This window comes from Myotis lucifugus, unplaced genomic scaffold, assembly GCF_000147115.1.
Source record: "Myotis lucifugus unplaced genomic scaffold, Myoluc2.0 scaffold_33, whole genome shotgun sequence".
Taxonomy (NCBI): Eukaryota; Metazoa; Chordata; class Mammalia; order Chiroptera; family Vespertilionidae; genus Myotis; species Myotis lucifugus.
Genome location: NW_005871081.1, coordinates 9,206,320 through 9,225,993, shown reverse-complemented (window position 1 = coordinate 9,225,993; position 19,674 = coordinate 9,206,320). Strand labels below are relative to the sequence as shown.

Here is a 19,674-nt window from a genome sequence, read left to right as displayed (position 1 = left end):
CCCCTGGTGTTCACACTTTTGTGAGTCTTTGTTGTCACACACTTGTGAGTCCCCACCACGATGAATATGGCTGGTATGTGTAAGCAACAGGAAATGGAAATGAGCGTTTGTGATAAGAGACATTGTGGGTTTTACCTTGCTCTCTCACCCACTCTGGTAGAAGCCAAGTGCCGAGTCATGAAGACACTTAAGGGGCCCTATGGAGAGGCCCATGTGGTGATGAGCTGAGGCTTCTTGCCTACAGCCACAAGTGACTCATCTTAGAAGTGGATACTCCAGCCGCACTGAAGCCTGCAGGCCCCGCCAACATCTGGACTAGAAACTCATCTGACACTCTGAATTAGAAACACCAGCTAAACCTGTCTCAGATTTCTGGCCTGCAGAAACTGCATGAGATAATAAATGTGTATTGTGGTGGAAGCTCTTAAGTTGTTCATGATTTGTTATATAGCAATAGACAACTAATGCACTCATAAATTTTTATTAGTGTTTAAAAAATGCTTATACTACAATACTAGATAAGAGTATATATGGTGGAAGTACAACCGTGTACAAAAAGAAATAGAGAAAAGGCTAGAAGGTTCTTTAGAGATGTTCTTTAGAGATGCCTTTGTGAAAAGTGAATTTTTTCCCTTTTCTTTGTATTACACCATATTTTCCAAATTAAAAAAAAAGGCATATACTTCTTTTGGAATGGGTAAATAAGGTAAAAGAAAGAAAACAACAAAAATGCACAATTTTAAAAATATTTTAATTTCTAGTCCTTTTTCAACTTGGACTTCTAAAATTCCACATTCATTTGATAATCTTTTTTATTCCTAATTTATATTCTTCCTTTCAATTTCCCTCTTAACAAATTATTTCCACATATGTTTTTGTTTGTTTGTTTGTTAATCCTCACTGAAAGATATATTTTCCATTGATTTTTAGAGAGAGTAGAAGGGAGGGAGGGGGAGAGAGAGAGGGACAGAGAGAGACAGAGAAGTATTGATGTGAGAGAGACACATTGATTGGTTGTCTCCCAAATTCACCCTGACCAGGCTGGGGATGGAACCTATAATCCATGTATGGGCCCTTGACCTGGAATTGAGCTTGCACCACAGTGGCCAAGGCTCCACTTATTAATATTAGACAGTTAAGCATGAAGGTAAGAAAGTTAAGGCAACTTAGTCATCACGACTTTTAAGTATTAGAGAGGTTATTATGTATAAGTTAATGGCTAACTCTTTTCCAAGTTTAATCTACACGAATAAAATACAAACATGCAAACTGACTGTACCTTCACTATGCCTTAAGGCATGCCCACCAACCAATCAGAGCAACTATATGCAAATTAACCCAACCAAGATGGCGGCCGGCAGCCATGGAGCTGGAGCAAGCAGGAGGCTTGGTTGCCTCAATGATGGAGGAAGCCAAGCTTCTCGCTTGCCGCAGCGGCTCTAAGCTCCACTCAAAGCAACAAAGTTTCAATTATAGAAGGTAAATAAACCCAATACCTGCTTTCAGCCGGCTGTGGCCACGGAGCTGGAGCCTTGGGTTGCCCCTGGTGATGGAGGAAGCCAAGCCCTGGATGGCTCTGAGCTCCACTCTAGGCTATAAAGTTTCAATTATAGAAGGTAAATAAATCCCAGGAAAAAAAGAAAAAAAGGAGAGGCTGGGAGTTTCCGTCGCCGAGGAGGCTTGCTCAGCCTGAAAATGGCCCTCAGCCCCTCACCCAGACTGGCCAGGCACCCCAGTGGGGACCCCCCACCCTAAAGGGGGTGTGGCCAGCCTGAAAACAGCCATCAGCCCCTCACCCAGGGTGGCCAGGCACCCCAGTGGGGACCTCCACCTGAAGGGGTGTGACCAGCTGCAAACAGCCATCAGCCCCTCACCCAGGATGGCCAGGCATCCCAGTGGGGACCCCCACCTGAAGGGGTGTGACCAGCTGCAAACAGCCATCAGCCCCTCACCCAGGCTGGTCAGGCACCCAGTGGCACCCCAGTGGGGACCCCAACCCTGAAGGGCAAACCAGCCGGCCCCCATCCCTGCACCAGGCCTCTATCCTATATAATAAAAGGGTAATATGCAAACTCACCCTAATAGCAGAAAGACTGGGAATGACTGGTCACTATGACACACACTGACCACCAGGGGGCAGACGCTCAATGCAGGAGCTGCCCCCTGGTGGTCAGTGCACTCCCACAGGGGGAGCTCTGCTCAGCCACAAGCCAGGCTGACGGCTGCCAGTACAGCGGTGGTGGTGGGAGCCACTCCTGCCTCCTCAGCAGCGCTAAGGATGTCAGACTGCAGCTTAGGCCTGCTCCCCGCTGGCAAGTGGACATCCCCCGAGGGCTCCCGGGCTACCAGAGGGATGTCTGATTGCCAGCTTAGGCCCAATCACACGGGGAGCGGGCCTAAGCCAGCAGGTGGTCATCCCCCGAGGGGTCCCAGACTGCGAGAGGGCACAGGCTGGGCTGAGGGACACCCACCCCCCCGATTGCACAAATTTTTGTGCACCGGGCCTCTAGTGAAAATATAACAAGGATAAAGAAGCCTCTAAAACATTATTACATTTTGACAGGATATGCTTGGCTTGGGACAAGTACCAGTACCCTTCCTTTTCATCGCATGTCCTTTGGGATTTTACCAGAACTTAAAGAAGATACAGAATAGATTTTTACTGATCTTCCCATGTCTGCCACACTATGGGCATCTGGGCACAGATACATTCAGGCTTACTCTAAACCAGCCATTATACTCTAAACTGGACATTATATAGTTCACTCCAAGTTTAGCTCCCTTCCCATGACCTTGATGTTTATCTTGATGTTGTCATGACAAGTAACAGCAGAGGAGGAGTCTACCTTTCTTGCCAACCTCGCCCAAGATTCGGAGATGTCCACCTCAAGGTCTTTTGGGAGTATGACTGTCTCACACCACTTCTATCATTCATTGGCACTTGGGCAGACTCTGTGTTCTAATTTAACCAATTTTCCTATCTTTCCAGTGAAAGGACAAAAAAAAAAATCTAAAAAATAAAAAAATTCCCTGATGAAAAAAGGGAAAGCAACTGCCTCCCCTTTCAGAGCACTTCCTTAGAAACCTTTGTCCTTGTAAATTCTTCTGTCTCTTTGAGATGTATACACATCTTTTTTAAAGTTCTAAACAAGCCTCTTCTGTTTTACAACCCAGGAATAGCACCCCTAGTGGGTGTGTAATTTAGTTACTTGGCCCCACCTCTTACAAAACTACCCAACTTGTCATGGAGAAGTTGGATTTTTCCTTTGGATAAAGGCAATTAGCTACCGCAGATGACCACCCCAATTACCGGGAACTGTACTTGACAAATGGTTCTGCAGAGTCTTTTTACTTGAGGACTGCTGTTTCCATCTTGAGAACATGGATGTAATGTGGTAATGTGGGGATATGTATAAAAGGGTGAGTTACTTTGCAATCTCTTAGCGGGTTGCCTGTGATGCCCATAGCAGCCTGGTTTAGTGCTCATCCAATAATAGAATTGTTTTCTTTCTCATCTGCTTAGGTGGAGAGATTTTCCGGATTGGCAGATTTTATTTTTAATTATTTCCCCAACACCAGGCAGATGGCAGGCTACTTAAGGACAGTGAGGTTAGGCTATTCGATTAAATTCTACAGGCATTTGATTGGACTCCGCTGATGTGCCAGACGTTGCCTGGCCAGGAAAATAAACGCAATATTGCACTCACCATGATGAAGTTCACAATTGAATTAAGTGGACGTAGGCTGGAAGCCTGGTAGAAAAGAGCACTGTGGTTGGGGACCTCGGTTAGCAGGTAGGCTCTACCAGCCACAAGCTGTGTGGCTCAACAAATTGCAGCTACTGTATTTTCACTTAACTCTCACCAGCAATACTGGTGTATGGTATAGCCCATGTAAAACTATGCGGACATAAACTTAGATATTGGAAACTAAAATAATTTTCTTGCTATTACTACAAAAGAACTTAATTTAGTCCATTAGCCCTCCATTTGCACTGAGAGCTGAAAACTGAATCTTGCTAGATCCCATTTCGTCCTGTAAAACTCAGTTACATTGGAATAAATGCTCCTTTTCGATCTAGTGCTGATTTAAAGTCAAGGATGTGATTGTCATCAGCACCTGGTCTGCTGTGGCCATGTGGCCTTTCCTCTGTCACACTTCAGGGGAAGCCATGGCGCTTGTTTTGGGGACTCTGGGCTTTCTCGCTGCTGAATTAGTCACTACCTCAGCTCCTACAGCCCTTGCTAAGATCTCTGATTCATAGTGACACTCCGTGTTAGTTTTAGTTTCCTCAGGCTCCTGTAACAAATTGCACAAGCTTGGTGGACTGAAACAACATCTTCTTTGACAGTTCTGGAGGCCAGAAGTCCAAAATCGAGTTGTCAGCTGGACGTGCTCCCTGCAAAAGCTGCAGGGGAGGATCCTTCTTGGCCTCTTCCAGCTTCTGGTGGCTCCAGGTGTCCTTGGATTGTGGCTGCATCACTCCAATCTCTGCCCCTGTCTTAATGTGGCCTTCTCTTTCTCCCTATATCTTGTGCTTACCTGGTATATATCTCTTATAAGGACACTTGTCATTGGATTTAGGGCCACTGGATAATCCAGGATGATGTCATCGTAAGACATTTAATGTAATTACATCTGTAAAGACCCTTTTTCCAAATAAGGTCACAATCAAAGGTTCTGCAGTTAGGACATGGACATATCTTTTGGGGGCCACCACTCAACCCCTTCAGCTCTCCATCTGGTTTCTGGCTTGGGCCGTAGTTCCTTCACTGGTGTTGTTCCTATATCCTGACTCTCAACTCCCAAGGAAGTTTGGAAGTTCTACCATTCCAGGGAGGAAGTATGGGAGACTTGTTCTTAGGGGATCTTTTAGGTCCTCTCTCTACCTAGACCTCTCAGGCAGCTACCTAACTCTATCCAGGCTCCCCCTTGTCTATGTGGGTCCCCCAGTGAGGCTATTTCCCTCCAAGTTCAGACAAGAAGTGGGTACAAGACAAATCTTGAATGTCAAAGCACACCCAGGTTGTTGCCCCTGAGTGTGGCATGTCACCCTACCACCAAAACACACTTTACCTCACTGCCTCTTTCCAGAGATTTCTGCCTCCTTCATGCTCCATCCCAGAAAACATTCTCCTTTCCTCTCAGAAAGTAGGAGTCTGAAGTAAGATTGGAGTGGGGGTTCCGAGGGGGTCCACACAAGTGTGAAGACCGACCAACAGAAACGAAACCCAAGCAGAGTATCACACATTTATTTCTGTGCCATCTGAGCATTTAGATTTCTGAGAGCTCATCTGGACAAATGGGTCAGGTGCATCTTCTGAACACTACTCATTTAAGATTGTGAGGCACTAAGCCCAACCCGGTATTACCAAGACAGCAACATACCAAGGAGAAGGATAATTTCGGCATTAAGAGAATTGTGAGGAAGGCTTGCTAGGTGAGATGAGCAAAGTCAGGGCTTTGGGAGCATGTGGCTAATTAAGGGCCTAGTGAGCAGCTAAGAACAGCCAGAGCGTGGCTGTCAGGGAGGAGGCTAGGGGGGGCTGGAGAGGTGGGAGAGGGAGCTAGTGTAATAATCACAAAGTGATGACATTTGTTTCTTCTCTGCAAATTTTTTTCTTTCAGATGTTGTAGTTGCTTTTTTTTTTTTTTAAATGCATGTAATGTAGTTGTTTTAAACTGGATTACTGAAATGGTAATGAGGCAGTGTAAAGTGTAGTTTAACAAAGGTTATTAAATATATAACATTTTATTTGTTTATTTATTTATAAATATATTTTTGTTGATTTCAGTGAGGAAGGGAGAGGGAGAGAGAGATAGAAACATCAGTGATAAGAGAAAACCATGATTGGCTGCCTGCTGCATGTACCTCACTGGGGATTGAGTCCACAACCCAGTCATATGCCCTGACAGGAAATTGAACCGTGACCTCCAGGTTCATATGACAATGCTCAACCATTGAGCCATGCTGGCTGGGCTATTTATTTATTTTTAAAGTAGATTTTGTACATTCTTCTTGGAGAAAAGAAAAAATAGCTCCCTCATAGCAGGATAGAGAGACAGATGTGGGATGCTAGCTGCACTTTCTCCTTGTCATGCAGATAAAAGTTTGATGTTCATGGTAGAGAGAAGGCAAGACTCAAAAAGGAAAGGCTTTGGTTTTGTTAGCGAAAATGCTGCAGAGGATTGAAAGCCCCATGCTTACAGAATTGAGACAAGCTGTTGGGAAAGGTGCTGGCACTAAATTGAAGTATTATATAAGAGAAAGTTTATAGTTTGCTTGAAACTATCCTTCAGCCGAACCAGAGAGACAGATGTGGGATGCTAGCTGCACTTTCTCCTTGTCATGCAGATAAAAGTTTGATGTTCATGGTAGAGAGAAGGCAAGACTCAAAAAGGAAAGGCTTTGGTTTTGTTAGTGAAAATGCCGTAGAGGCTTGAAAGCCCCATGCTTACAGAATTGCGACAAGCTGTTGGGAAAGGTGCTGGCACTAAATTGAAGTATTATATAAGAGAAAGTTTATAGTTTGCTTGAAACTATCCTTCAGCCCAAGTTCATTCAACAAATATCCTGCAATGTTTAGGCATCACTGCTTAATTAACATGACAATGTGATGGCAAAACCAGAAACTATTTAAAAATATATGTGGAGCTTGAGTTTCTTCCCAAAACTATTTGCACAAGGACTTTTGGCTTGATCCTTGTGGCCATGTTCCTAATTGAAAGGCACAGTGATAAGGTGACACCTTGGCACTCAGGGTCAGAGGTGACCCAAGTCTGCCTTTGACTCTCTTTGGAATGGAGGTAGATTATGTAGGGGAGGCAGGATGATGGGTCTGCAGCTGGTCCTGAGGAGGTGAGAATTACTTTGTGGTTCTTTTCTCAGACTCTAATAGGATGGCAGTAGCCACTGTGATACATAAATAGAAATGAAGAGAGGATGGCAGCTTGGGTTCCATCACTTTTAATTTACACCGTCAATGAGACATATTGTTTTCCTACAAACCCAGTGCTGTGTGGAATGGGACTGAGGGTGCTGGCTGGAGTGGGTCTGCCACTTCCCAATGCATGGTATTGAAAGTCCTGGGAGTGGGGGATGAATCCTTTTTCTGAAAGCAAGAACCATTGCTCAATTCCTGTTTGTTTGTTTCATTTGTTTGTTCTGGTTTTATACAAAGCTGAGTTAATGCTAATTAATAATCTGGACCCATTAAACTGATGTCTGAATCTTATTTTTAATGTTTAACTACTTACAAGTGCCAAAAGGTTTCCCACAGCCATTTAAGTGTGACTCACAGGTTTATATTAAAATGTTATTAATATTATAAAGAAATTTTACAGGGACTTGCCACGTTGAATCAAAGAGCTTCATCATTTGCATTAAATACCTTTACATTTTGCCAGTTCTCAATTATGCAACCAACCTACTCTGCCCTATTTTTTTATACTTAGGTTTATATAATCTTTAAATTTGTAATGTGGCACCAAATCTATATCACTATTTTTTAATGATGTAATTTCCATGGGAATAAAGATTAATGATATATCCTTTCATTTCCTCTTGAGCTTTTTTAAAGCACAAGTGGTACATAGTTTCAACACAGCAGTATTTCATTTGTGCAATGCTTTCAAAAAAGAAATTCATATATATACATATACATTCATGCATTGGCTACTTGCCACTTTTAACAGGTCTCTAACATTTCATTATATGAATATGCAACACAAGTATTTTTTCTACCATGTAATATACAACTGATGTAATACAGTCACTTCCCTATTTTATGACCACTATTGAAACCTTATGAATCACCAATGTCAATGAAAACATTGAGAATAACTATTAAAAATTTCCAGGTATTTAGTTCTTTATTTTCCTCAGATTATAATGCCCATTCTCAAGGTATTTTTAAAATTGGCAATACATTCAGTGTGGAAAAGGCCACATATCAGGTCTCTGGAAGCCTGGCAAGGATCCTTCTTAGAATTTTTAGGAATGACAGTAACATATTGGTGGGACCTTCTAGATTAGATTTCAAAGCATGCTTGTCCAGGTTCAATATGACTTCTACCCCAGAGTCTTAATAGGTGTTCAGCTACACTAAGTCCTTATGCTCCCTTTTTTATTTTTCTAACTACTCCCATCATGCCTTACACACTTCTGAAAAAGCCAGACTAACCTGAGCTAAGGGTTCACTAGGTATTCACCGTGTTTCAAGTTTTATACATTTAACCATAGACAAACTTGTTTCCTTGCATTTATCCACAGTACATTTCAGCAAAATCCAATAAACTACAGAATTTGTATTGCTAGTATCATTATTTCCTCCAAGTGTATTCGGACATGACCATTCTGTCCAATATACTTTACCTCAGACTCACTTTCGGGTTATCATGATTCAGACTCCTGAAAGCTGTGGTTTATTTTTTTACCATTTTAGAATGGGTTCACTTGGTCGAAGATTTCTGTCTCTGTAGCTGCATATCCTATTTTGCATTCTCCCAACCCTACGTATAGTTACACTCCAGCCTTATATACCTTTCCCTTTTCACAAGTTTACTTTTATTACTTTCTTTTCCTTTTTAGATAGCTTAAAGATAGCCCTTTGGCTGAAATTTCACCTTTAATCTTATTCCTTTTTCTACTATATACTCTAATCATAATTTCTATTTAAAAATAGTTTTTAATATGTAATAGAAGCATAGCTGGTATCTAGTCAACACCCACAATCTTGGGTTTTTCTTTTCCTTCTTACCATTTATAATCACGCTCTCCTAAGCCATCTTGCGGGCTGTAGTTGGAAACAATCTCATTTTTTATATAGGTCAACAAAAAGTCAAATGTAATCAGAGCAATGTAAAATGGGAAATGTTAGACACAGATGCACTTTTAAATGAATTCTATAAAATCAAGTTACTTAATTTACACCTTCGAATGCCCATTTTTGTCAGAAAAATATGACTATTCTCAGAAAGCTGCCACTGCAGAAGCAAAATCAAGAGATTGCTATGTTAATTTAAGCACTTCAAAGGTAACAAAATGACTATCCACAATGGATGCTTAATTACATTTTCTCTCTCAGTATTCACATCACAGGACTTTCCTTTGAAACAATAATAACGGGGAAACCACTGAGAATAAAAAATAGAGTCTTTCCTCAGTCCTTAATCCCCAAATCATTGGCAAAAGTGAAGAAAAAGATGCATTTCACAAGCGTTCGGCAAACTGCAGTCAGGACAGAAATACAGAATACTACCAGGCAGATGAGAGAGAAATTTTAAAAGTATAATAGGTAATGGTTATGAATATGCATTTGCTAAACACTTAAGCTTGATTTTCATTGTGCACTGAAAAATTGGCGCCCCCAGGGAGCAATTGAATAGCCTGTTGTTGTTTTTTTATTCCAGAACAAACAGCGAAACATTATTTTTTTCTTTTTTGCTGCCTGGTTCATGCCAGTCCCTGGGAAGACTAAATCAGAAACTCACCAGTTGTGCGGCACCACTGGCCAGTGTGGATAAAAAACAATCAGAGCTTGTATATTTATGTAGACTTTTTTTTTTCATTTGGGTTGTAATGTTCTGCAGTATTTTGCTAAAAGAAACCTCCATGCACATATTTACATGTTAGTCCACAAACAATGTCTGGCTGCTTTACTGTCAATATTTTAAACACCATTTTGGATCATATAGAGCCAGAATGACTGGGAAGCAGGTGTTTATTATGTGGACATTAATCATATAGCAAGTAACAATGGCATGTACTCATGGCATTGTCACTTGTATCACTAGGCCTTGAATCACAGGTTTTATTGGTTGGTTGGTTTGTGCTTACTAGTCCTATTGATGTGCTATTTGTAGACCCAAAGAGGACAGGGATTAAGCTCTTCTCACTTTGGTTAGGATATAGGTTAGTACTTACACATGGTAGAGATTTAATAAAACTGTACAGAATCAAATTGAGCTAACTTAATAGAGCCCGTTACAGTGATGGTCAGTCTGAGGATGAACAAGAAAAGGAAAAACAATTGCTGATCATACTTTAAACAAAATCTCCAGGGAAGTGACTTCAGTCCCTAGACTTTTGGGGTAGTATAGAAGTAACGCTCTCAGTTTTAGTTTGGTTATAGAGTGTTCTCTTTAACTGAATTAATTAGTTCTCATTTAAAAAAAAATCACATATATTTAAATATCTGAATAACTGACCTTTTTGCATTAGGTTCATAGTCAGAGAAATCAACTAAATATCTCAAAGCTTTAAAATTTTGCCGAAACCGGTTTGGCTCAGTGGATAGAGCGTCGGCCTGCGGACTGAAAGGTCCCAGGTTCGATTCCGGTCAAGGGCATGTGCCTGGGTTGCGGGCACATCCCCAATAGGAGATGTGCAGGAGGCAGCTGATCGACATTTCTCTCTCATCGATGTTTCTAGCTCTCTATCTCTCTCCCTTCCTCTCTGTAAAAAATCAATAAAATATATTTGAAAAAAAAAATTTTAACATAAACGTGCTTGAGAAAAGTCAATTTGAGTTATACTTAAGCAGTGTATTTCACCTAACTTATACCACATATAAACAGAATTTGAAATGCATTAAAAACCTAAAATCAAAAGGCAAAAATTTAAAACAATTAGAAGCAAGAGGAGAATCTTTTTATTACCTCAGGGTAGGAAAGAATATCTTATGCATGAGTCCAAAATAACTACTGACAATAAGTAAAGAACTGATAGTTTGCCTGCATCAAAATTTATTGGTGGGGTGCCCTCTGTGTCCCCACCTCTTGCCAGGGGAAGTGGAATTATTGGGGTGCTGCTGGGAAAAGAATTTCCTGAGGCCCACCCCCAGGGAAGATGAGGTATTGTGGAAAGCTTTATTGATGATATAATATTAAGGGGGTCCCCTTACAAAGCCCCATTTCCCTCTGTCCTGCCAGGGGAAAAGTCCAATCTTGTCTTCAGCAGGGCTAGGATTAAAGCCACTGCCCAGGGTCTCTGCTCCGTATTAAAGCACAGTCCAGTCCAGCTTAGCTTGTGTTCCCAGCTGCAGTCCATTGTGTGTGGGGTCTGCATGGCCATGAGCCATGCGGCTGCTTAAGGTCACATTGTTACGGAGGCGCATGGGTGACTGTGGGCCACAGAGCAAGAGAGTTCAAGGGAGCAGGGGGCAAGCAAGAGAGAAATAATTCTTTGTCTGGGGATTTTAACCTTCCAAGATTTCATGCGCTTGCCATGCTCCACCCTCTAGCCAAATATCTTTTTTCCAGATTAGACTGATGACAGGTAAGCATGTTTCCTATGGCACCCCAACTTCACTGCACACGTGTCCATTTCCCACTTTGTTTGATTCCTTCCCCCAGTGATCTACAGGGAATGGACTAGACTAGTGGTTCTCTGGGGAGCATGAAGTTGCAGCTTCCTATAAAGCTGCCCAGATGACCCTACTTACAATGTCTAGCCTCCCCTTTGCTCCTTTCTTAATATTGGTATTAGCTAGCTAATTATGGCAATAACAAAAAGATATCACAAATTAGAATAACAGAACACTGCCTAAGGAAGGACATTTATATAGTAGTCAAGGGATTAATATCCATAATATATGTACTACTCCAACACATGCATTTAAAAAAGACAAACTAGGATAAACAAGATTGATGAACCTCTAGCCAGGCTCACCAAGAAGCAAAGAGAGAGGACCCAAATAAACAAAATCAGAAATGATAGAGGCGAAATAACAACAGACCCCACAGAAATACAAATGATTATTAAAAAATACTATGGACAACTCTACTCCAACAAACTAGACAACCTGGAGGAAATGGACATATTCCTAGAAAAATACAACATTCCAAAACTCAATCAGGAAGAATCTAAAAAATCTCAATAGGCCAATAACTATGGAAGAAATTGAAGCAGTCATCAAAAAGCTTACAGCAAACAAAAGCCCAGGATCAGGCGGCTTCACAGGGGAGTTTTACCAAACATTCAAGGAAGAACTAAAACCTATCCTCCTCAGACTACTACAAAAAATTCAAGAGGAAGGAACACTTCCAAGCTCATTCTATGAAGCCAGCATCACCCTAATACCAAAACCAGGTAAAGACAACACAATGAAAGAGAATTACAGGCCAATATCCCTCATGAACAGAGATGCCAAAATCCCCAACAAAATCTTAGCAAATCGGATCCAGCAGTACATTAGAAAGATCATACACCATGACCAAGTAGGATTTATCCCAGGGATGCAAGGATGGTACAATATCCACAAATCAATAAACGTGATACATCACATAAACAAATTAAAAGGAAAAAACCACATAGTCATATCAATTGATGCAGAAAAAGCATTTGACAAAATCCAACACCCATTTTTGATAAAAACTCTCAGCAAGGTGGGAATAGAAGGATCATGCCTCAACATAATAAAAGCCATATATGACAAACCCACAGCTAACATCATACTCAATGGACAAAAACTAACACCATTTCCCCTAAGAACAGGAACATGACAGGGATGCCCACTCTCACCACTCCTGTTCGACATAGTACTGGAAATATTAGCCACTGCAATTAGACAAGAAGAAGAAATAAAAGGCATCCAAATTGGAAAAGAAGAAGTAAAACTGTCCTAATTTGCAGATGACATGATATTATACATAAAAAACCCTAAAGACTCCATCAAAAAACTATTAGACTTAATAAATGAATTTGGCAATGTAGCAGGATACAAAATTAACACCAAGAAATATATGGCATTTCTATACACTAATAGTGAACTTACAGAAAGAGAGACTAAAAAAACAATCCCATTTACCATCGCACCAAAAAAATTAAGATACCTAGGAATAAACTTAACTAAAGAGGTAAAAGACCTCTACTCAGAAAACTACAGGACGTTGAAAAATGAGACAGAGGAAGACATAAACAGATGGAAGAATATACCATGTTCTTGGATTGGTAGAATCAACATCATTAAAATGTCCATACTACCCAAAGCAATCTATAAATTCAACACACTTCCCATTAAAATACCAATGGCATATTTCACAGACCTAGAACGAACTCTCCAAAAATTCATCTGGAATAAAAAAAGACCTCGAATAGCTGCAGCAATCCTGAGAAAGAACAAAGTAGGTGGGATCTCAATACCAGATATCAAGCTGTATTACAAAGCCACTGTTCTCAAAACTGCCTGGTACTGGCACAAGAACAGACATATAGATCAATGGAATAGAATAGAGAGCCCAGAAATTGACCCGAACCAATATGCTCAATTAATTTTTGACAAAGGAGGCAAGAACATACAATGGAGTCAAGATAGTCTCTTCAATAAATGGTGTTGGGAAAATTGGACAGATACATGCAAAAAAATGAAACTAGACCACCAACTTACACCATACACAAAAATAAACTCAAAATGGATAAAGGACTTAAATGTATGACGGGAAACCATAAAAATACTAGAAGAATCCAAAGGCAACAAAATCTCAGACATATGCTGGAGCAATTTCTTCACCGATAAAGCTCCTAGGGCATTGGAAACTAAAGAGAAAATAAACAAATGGGACTACATAAAAATAAAAAGCTTCTGCACAGCAAAAGAAACCATCAACAAAACAACAAGAAAGCCCACTGCATGGGAGAACATATTTGCCAATGTTATCACCGATAAGGGTTTAATCTCCAACATTTATAGGGAACTCATACAACTTAACAAAAGGAAGATAAACAATCCAATCAAAAAATGGGCAAAGGACCTAAATAGACACTTTTCAAAAGAGGACATTCAGAAAGCCAAAAGATATATGAAACCATGCTCAAAGTCACTAATCATCCGAGAGATGCAAGCCAAAACAACAATGAGGTACCATCTCACACCTGTCAGGCTGACTATCATCAACATATCAACAAACGACAAGTGCTGGAGAGGATGTGGAGAAAAAGGAACACTCGTGCACTGCTGGTGGGAATGCAGACTGGTGCAGCCACTATGGAAGACAGTATGGAGTCTCCTCAAAAAACTAAAAATAGAACTCCCATTTGACCCAGTGATCCCACTTCTAGGAATATAACCCAATAAAATAGAAACACCAATCAGAAAGGATATATGTACCCCTATGTTCATAGCAGCACAATTCACCATAGCTAAGATCTGGAAACAGCCTAAGTGCCCACCAGTAGATGAATGGATTAGAAAACTGTGGTACATCTACATGATGGAATACTATGCTGTTGTAAAAAAGAAGGAATTCTTACCATTTGCAACAGCATGGATGGAACTGGAGAGCATTATGCTAAGTGAAATAAGCCAGTCAATGAAGGAAAAATACCACATGATCTCATTCATTTATGGGTAATAAAGACCATTACCAACTTATGAACAAAAATAGATAGAGAGGCAGAGCAGCCTCAAACAGACTGTCAAACTACAGTGGGAAGGCCGGGGAGGGTTGGGGGCAGGAGGGGAGGGTAAGAGATCAACCGAAGGACTTGTATGCATGCATATAAGCATAACCAATGGACATAAGACACTGGGGGGTAGGGGAGGCCAGGGAATTGTCAAGGGCGGGAAAAAAAGGAGACATATGTAATACCCTTTGTAATACTTTAAGCAATAAAACAATTTAAAAAAATAAATAAATAAATAAATAAAATAAAAAAGACAAACTAGATTTTGGAAAAATAGGTAAAGCATATGATTGGGTGAGTCATAAAGAAGATGGCCCTTATTAAAGGAGGGCCATCTTATGAAGAAGTGCTCCTTTATTAAAAATTATGAAAATGCAAACATGCCAGTTAAGGAAAAGTAATACCACCATTCAACTTACAAGATTGTCAAAACCTTAAAAGCTTAACAGTAACAACCATAAGTGAGAATGTAAGCACACAGGGATTCCCAACCATTGCTCTTGGGAGGGCAAGTTAGTGCAGCTTGCTTATAGAGCAGGAGTCCTCAAATGAAAGGTAGAGAGAGTAAATGTTTCAGGCCTTGAGGGCCAACAGGCAACATTTAAGATATTATACAGGTACTCACATAATCATTTAATAATGCACAAACCAGTCTTAGTTCACAGACGGCATATAAAGCCTATTGACCAGATTTGGAATGGCTTGCAGACCTGTGTTACATTTGGGCAGTATTCAAATCTCAGAGTCCACTTTCTAGCATCTATCCTAGAGAAGCTCTCATACAAGGGGACACAATGTACAAATGTATTAGTCGCAACACTATAAAACAACCGAAATATGCACGGCAAAGGGAACTGATAAACAAACATGGTATATTCAGTCATAATTCATATATTCATGACGATATATACCAAATGAGCTTTATGTATACTAAGATAAAAAGATTTCAAAAGCCCTAACCGGTTTGGCTCAGTGGATAGAGCATCGGCCTGGGGACTGAAGGGTCCCAGGTTTGATTCCGGTCAAGGGCATGTACCTTGGTTGAGGGCACATCCTCAGGAGGGGGTGTGCAGGAGGCAGCTGATCGATGTTTCTCTCTCATCGATGTTTCAAACTCTGTATCCCTCTCCCTTCCTCTCTGTAAAAAATAAGTAAGATATATTTTTAAAAAAAAGATTTCAAAAAACAATATTAAGTGAGAAATTCAACTGACAACCAATGTAGAGTTTGATGTCACTTATTTTGAAAGTTGCTGCTACTAATGATTTGTAAGGAGGGAAACACCTGGTCATATATAACCTGGCCTCAGAATGGTGTGTGGTCATCAGAGCAGAGAACTGGGACATCAGGTGTCTCCACCAGAGTGGTCATCAGCGCACTACAGTAGCACTTCTCAAACTAAAAACAATATTAATGTTAAAAATGAATGGTATACAGCGGTTGCCAACCTTTCGGACCTCACGGGCCACCAGTGGTCCTCAGGCCACCGGTTGATGACCACTGGAAAATGTTTGTAGATGATAACCTTAAATTTAAAAACACTGTATATTTTAAATAGATGCCTATACTGTATACTGTACATGTGTGGGAAACTACTGTATTTCATTTAATATACACATTTATTTTCACATTTTAACAACTCTGAAAATGGGATGCACCTTATCATCTATGTGTATCATTTAATTGTTGTTTTTTTGTTAATGTTACACAAAATAAGAATCTTCTTACAGTTGATAATATGTTAAATTTAGTGAAATATGACTTAAAACTGGAAGATGGATTCATACCAAATTCATCATATTCACTGTTTGGGAGACAATGATCATTGTGTGGGGAAAGGAGAAGGAGGGAGAGAGAAACTTGGTACAGGAAGAATCATAAATGATACTTTAAACTGAACGATAATACTTTACATCTATATATTGAAAACATCTGAAGTAACATAAGAACATTTTAGCATTCATTAATATACAGCTTTAAATGCACACACCATCTTACTTAGACTGAAAGGCACTCAGTGTTGGTGGACAGCTATGATCATCCACTATTTCATGGCTGAAATCTCCTTCAAAATACAAGTCCAACTCACATGGAGGTGGCAAACTTGGGCACTAGGTGTGGGGCATTATTATCTTAAGTTTCAGATATAACATGGCACAGAGATCAGGGAAGTTGTCTGGTTCTTCCAAGTCACATATCTAGTGACCAGCAGAGCTAGAGCCTGAATCTAGATTTTGAACTCCAACTCCATACTCTTGTACTCGGCCACACTTACTAGACCACCCTCATTGACTTTTCAATTCTCAATTGCTTTACAGATTTGAAAAAATTATGAATAATAGAACGAAAAATTTCAATTTTCAGTTTTAACTAAAAGCTACCTTTAGGAAACAACAAAGAAATTATAATAAGTGTTTTGAGCAGATACTTAAATCAGTCGAATGAAGGGATGAAATTAGATATGGTTTTCAAGCTGTGCTTGATGGGTTCCTAAAGGCTCAGGTGAATCTCAGGAATCCTCAGAAGTGTCCCAGGTTCCACAATCAGTGCCATGTTTTGGCCCAGTAAGGAAAATTTAGACTACCCAAGTAGTCTCTGTACAGATTTAACAAAATATTTTATTATATTAGCAATCCCTGTAGAAGTTCACTTGAAAAAAAGAAGTTCACTTGAAAAACTAGACAGTTTTTCTTTCTGCTTTCACAATGTGTGAGTCTCAGTCTTAAGAATCAAAACTATATCTCTAGGTTAGCAAACAATTATATTATTTTTTTTAAAATATATTTTTATTGATGTCAGAGAGGAAGGAAGAGGGAGAAAGAGATAGAAACATCAATGATGAGAGAGAATCATTGATCAGTTGCCTCCTGCACATCCACTACTGGGGATCAAGCCCACAACCAGAGAATCTAACCATGACCTTCTGATTCATAGGTCGACGCTCAACCACTGAGCCACGCCGGCCCGGCAACAATTATATTGTTTTAATAGAAAAACAATTACATAGATTATTCTCATAATTCACGATTTCAATCATATCTGTCCTGCATTTAACCCATGATCAACACTCTCCAAGGTCTTCCATAGTTTTAAAGGAAAAATAAACACATAATAGGTGCCTAATAAACATTAGTTGAATTCATGAGTGAATGAATGAATAAATAATGACAGACACAGACTTAAAGGTCCTGGAAAGGAGCATACAAAGACCTCAGGGCCAAGTGTCCTGGGAACACCAGCACAGTCCGAGTTGGCTCTGGAAGCCAGACCTCCATTCCCACTACTCAATGTTCTTTCCTTTTGTGAATATTTTAAAAGTTACCCCATATAAAAAAATGCCCAAACAATTTCTTTGTGATCTTACTGTTTGAACCCAAGATTTTACACCACATAACAATGCATCCCAATTTACTTTTTGATAAACATGTCTTAGTTTTAAAAGCCTTTGCCTATAGCAAATGCAACCTGTAATATAACATCTAGTTTCTCAAGCACTTGTTTGATTCATAGATATTTAGAATTGGAAGGGACCTTAGAGGTTTTACTTTAGTGACTCTTGAGCAGAGGTTTGATTTGATGCAGATATTTTCACTGACAATAGTGTGTTTCATAACCTAAGGAAGTAGCAATAAGTAGTTGCAAGACCATAGGCTTTGAGACCAGGCAGACCTGGGAATTTTCTGACTCTAACATTTACACTCCATGTGACATTGGGCCAATTACTTAACTCCTCTGAACCTCAGTTTCATCAACTGTAAAATGGGAATATTATCTAACTTGGTTGTACCAAATATTAGGAATAAAATTGCGAAACATTTTGCCTCTCAATAAGTAAGAGCAGTTGTTTTTATTTCATGTATTCATAATAAAGGGTACCATTCTGAATCCTTAACTTGGAACTTTTAACATAAGTGTAGAGCTTAAGTTTGCTTCTTAAATATGCATCAATTTATTACATAGAGATGTACATTTCACATTAGAAAAACCTGAGAATTACATCCCTTAGTATGTAATAGGCTACATTTCATAGCATTTTTTCTTTGTTTTTAATAAAAATACATTAAGGGGAAAACTCTGTGTGACAGAAGTCAATTTTTTTCTTGGATTTAGTATTAGCTTTTATTGTGCTTTTAAAATATTTTCAGCTATGTGTTTTATTTTGTCCCCATCAGTTTCTTTCTGTTCCACATAGCAAAAAACACTGAGCTGATTTCTAATTAACTGACTGGATCCTGAGGTCTCCAGCTGCTATCTTCAGTTTAATTACAGCTGTGAAGAAGATGGAATGAAATTGAAGAGAGTGTCTATACAAAGTTAAAAATAATAATAATTACATAATTCTGGTTTGATCCTTAGATCATGTTGGATGTGAATGATTAGAGATGTTTAAATTGGTATGCAAATGTGAGATTTCTATTTTGTTTTGTCTTGTTTTCCCTCATGCAAACACTTGTACCTGGTAGAGACAACTTCCTAATTAAATCTGAAATCTAGTTCCTGAAGGTTCATTGATTCCTGGAAATTTAGAATGGAAGGGACCTTATCCAACCAGACTATTCTACATTGGTTCTCTGGCTCCATTTTGAAATTGAATGTAGGCCAAAAAATCTGTTGATGCTCATCCCATTATGAATTCTAAGACATAATTGAAAAAAAGTGCTAAACTCACCAGAGTGGCAAAAAGATGATAGAGAATGAAATAGATGGCAACCACAGGTGCCCACATGTGTCCCACAGCATTTAGAGTTTGGTCCATTACGTCTACCCATCCTTCCTGGGTAAGGATCTGGAACATGGACATAAATGCCTACAGAGGAAAAGAATGGAGGTATTAAACACCAGTTTAAGGCTTGCATGCAATTTTAAATTAGTGTATGGTGTTTGAGGACTTTGATCTCAATATTAGTGATTTTTATCTGAGTGCTCAGGGGAAGAACAGCCTTAATCAAACAGATGGGAAAGGGCTGAGAACTAAAGATCCTAAAAGCCTAATATCTAACTATTCAGTGTAGCAAACTAAAATAATTGTCCTTAATTAAAATTATTCTTGTTGGTGGTAAATACTGTTGAGAAAAATTGGAAAAAAATTGAGGAATGTAGCTTATTATTGCCTTTCTTTCTTTTCTCCTCCAAGTTAACTTTTTAACATTTCCAACAGATTACTGTATTTTTATTTTTACTGCTAAGCACAACTTGTTTTTTTGTTTTTGGTATTTGTAAATACTCACCTGTGGGTATTTTTTCCATTGATTTTAGAGAGAGTTGAAGGG

At 39.5% G+C, this 19,674-nt stretch overlaps 1 protein-coding gene across 1 annotated transcript in view; it reads right to left on the bottom strand.

Annotated features, from left to right (window-relative positions):
* NALCN (sodium leak channel, non-selective) overlaps window positions 1-19,674 on the bottom strand; it is a gene marked incomplete at its 3' end in the record, with an annotated part of 213,114 nt that overhangs the window by 31,644 nt on the left and 161,796 nt on the right. Inside the window, exon 14 of the mRNA XM_023752477.1 lies at window positions 19,074-19,211. Within this exon, the coding sequence (XP_023608245.1) occupies window positions 19,074-19,211 (138 nt within the window). The remainder of the gene's footprint in view (window positions 1-19,073; window positions 19,212-19,674) is intronic.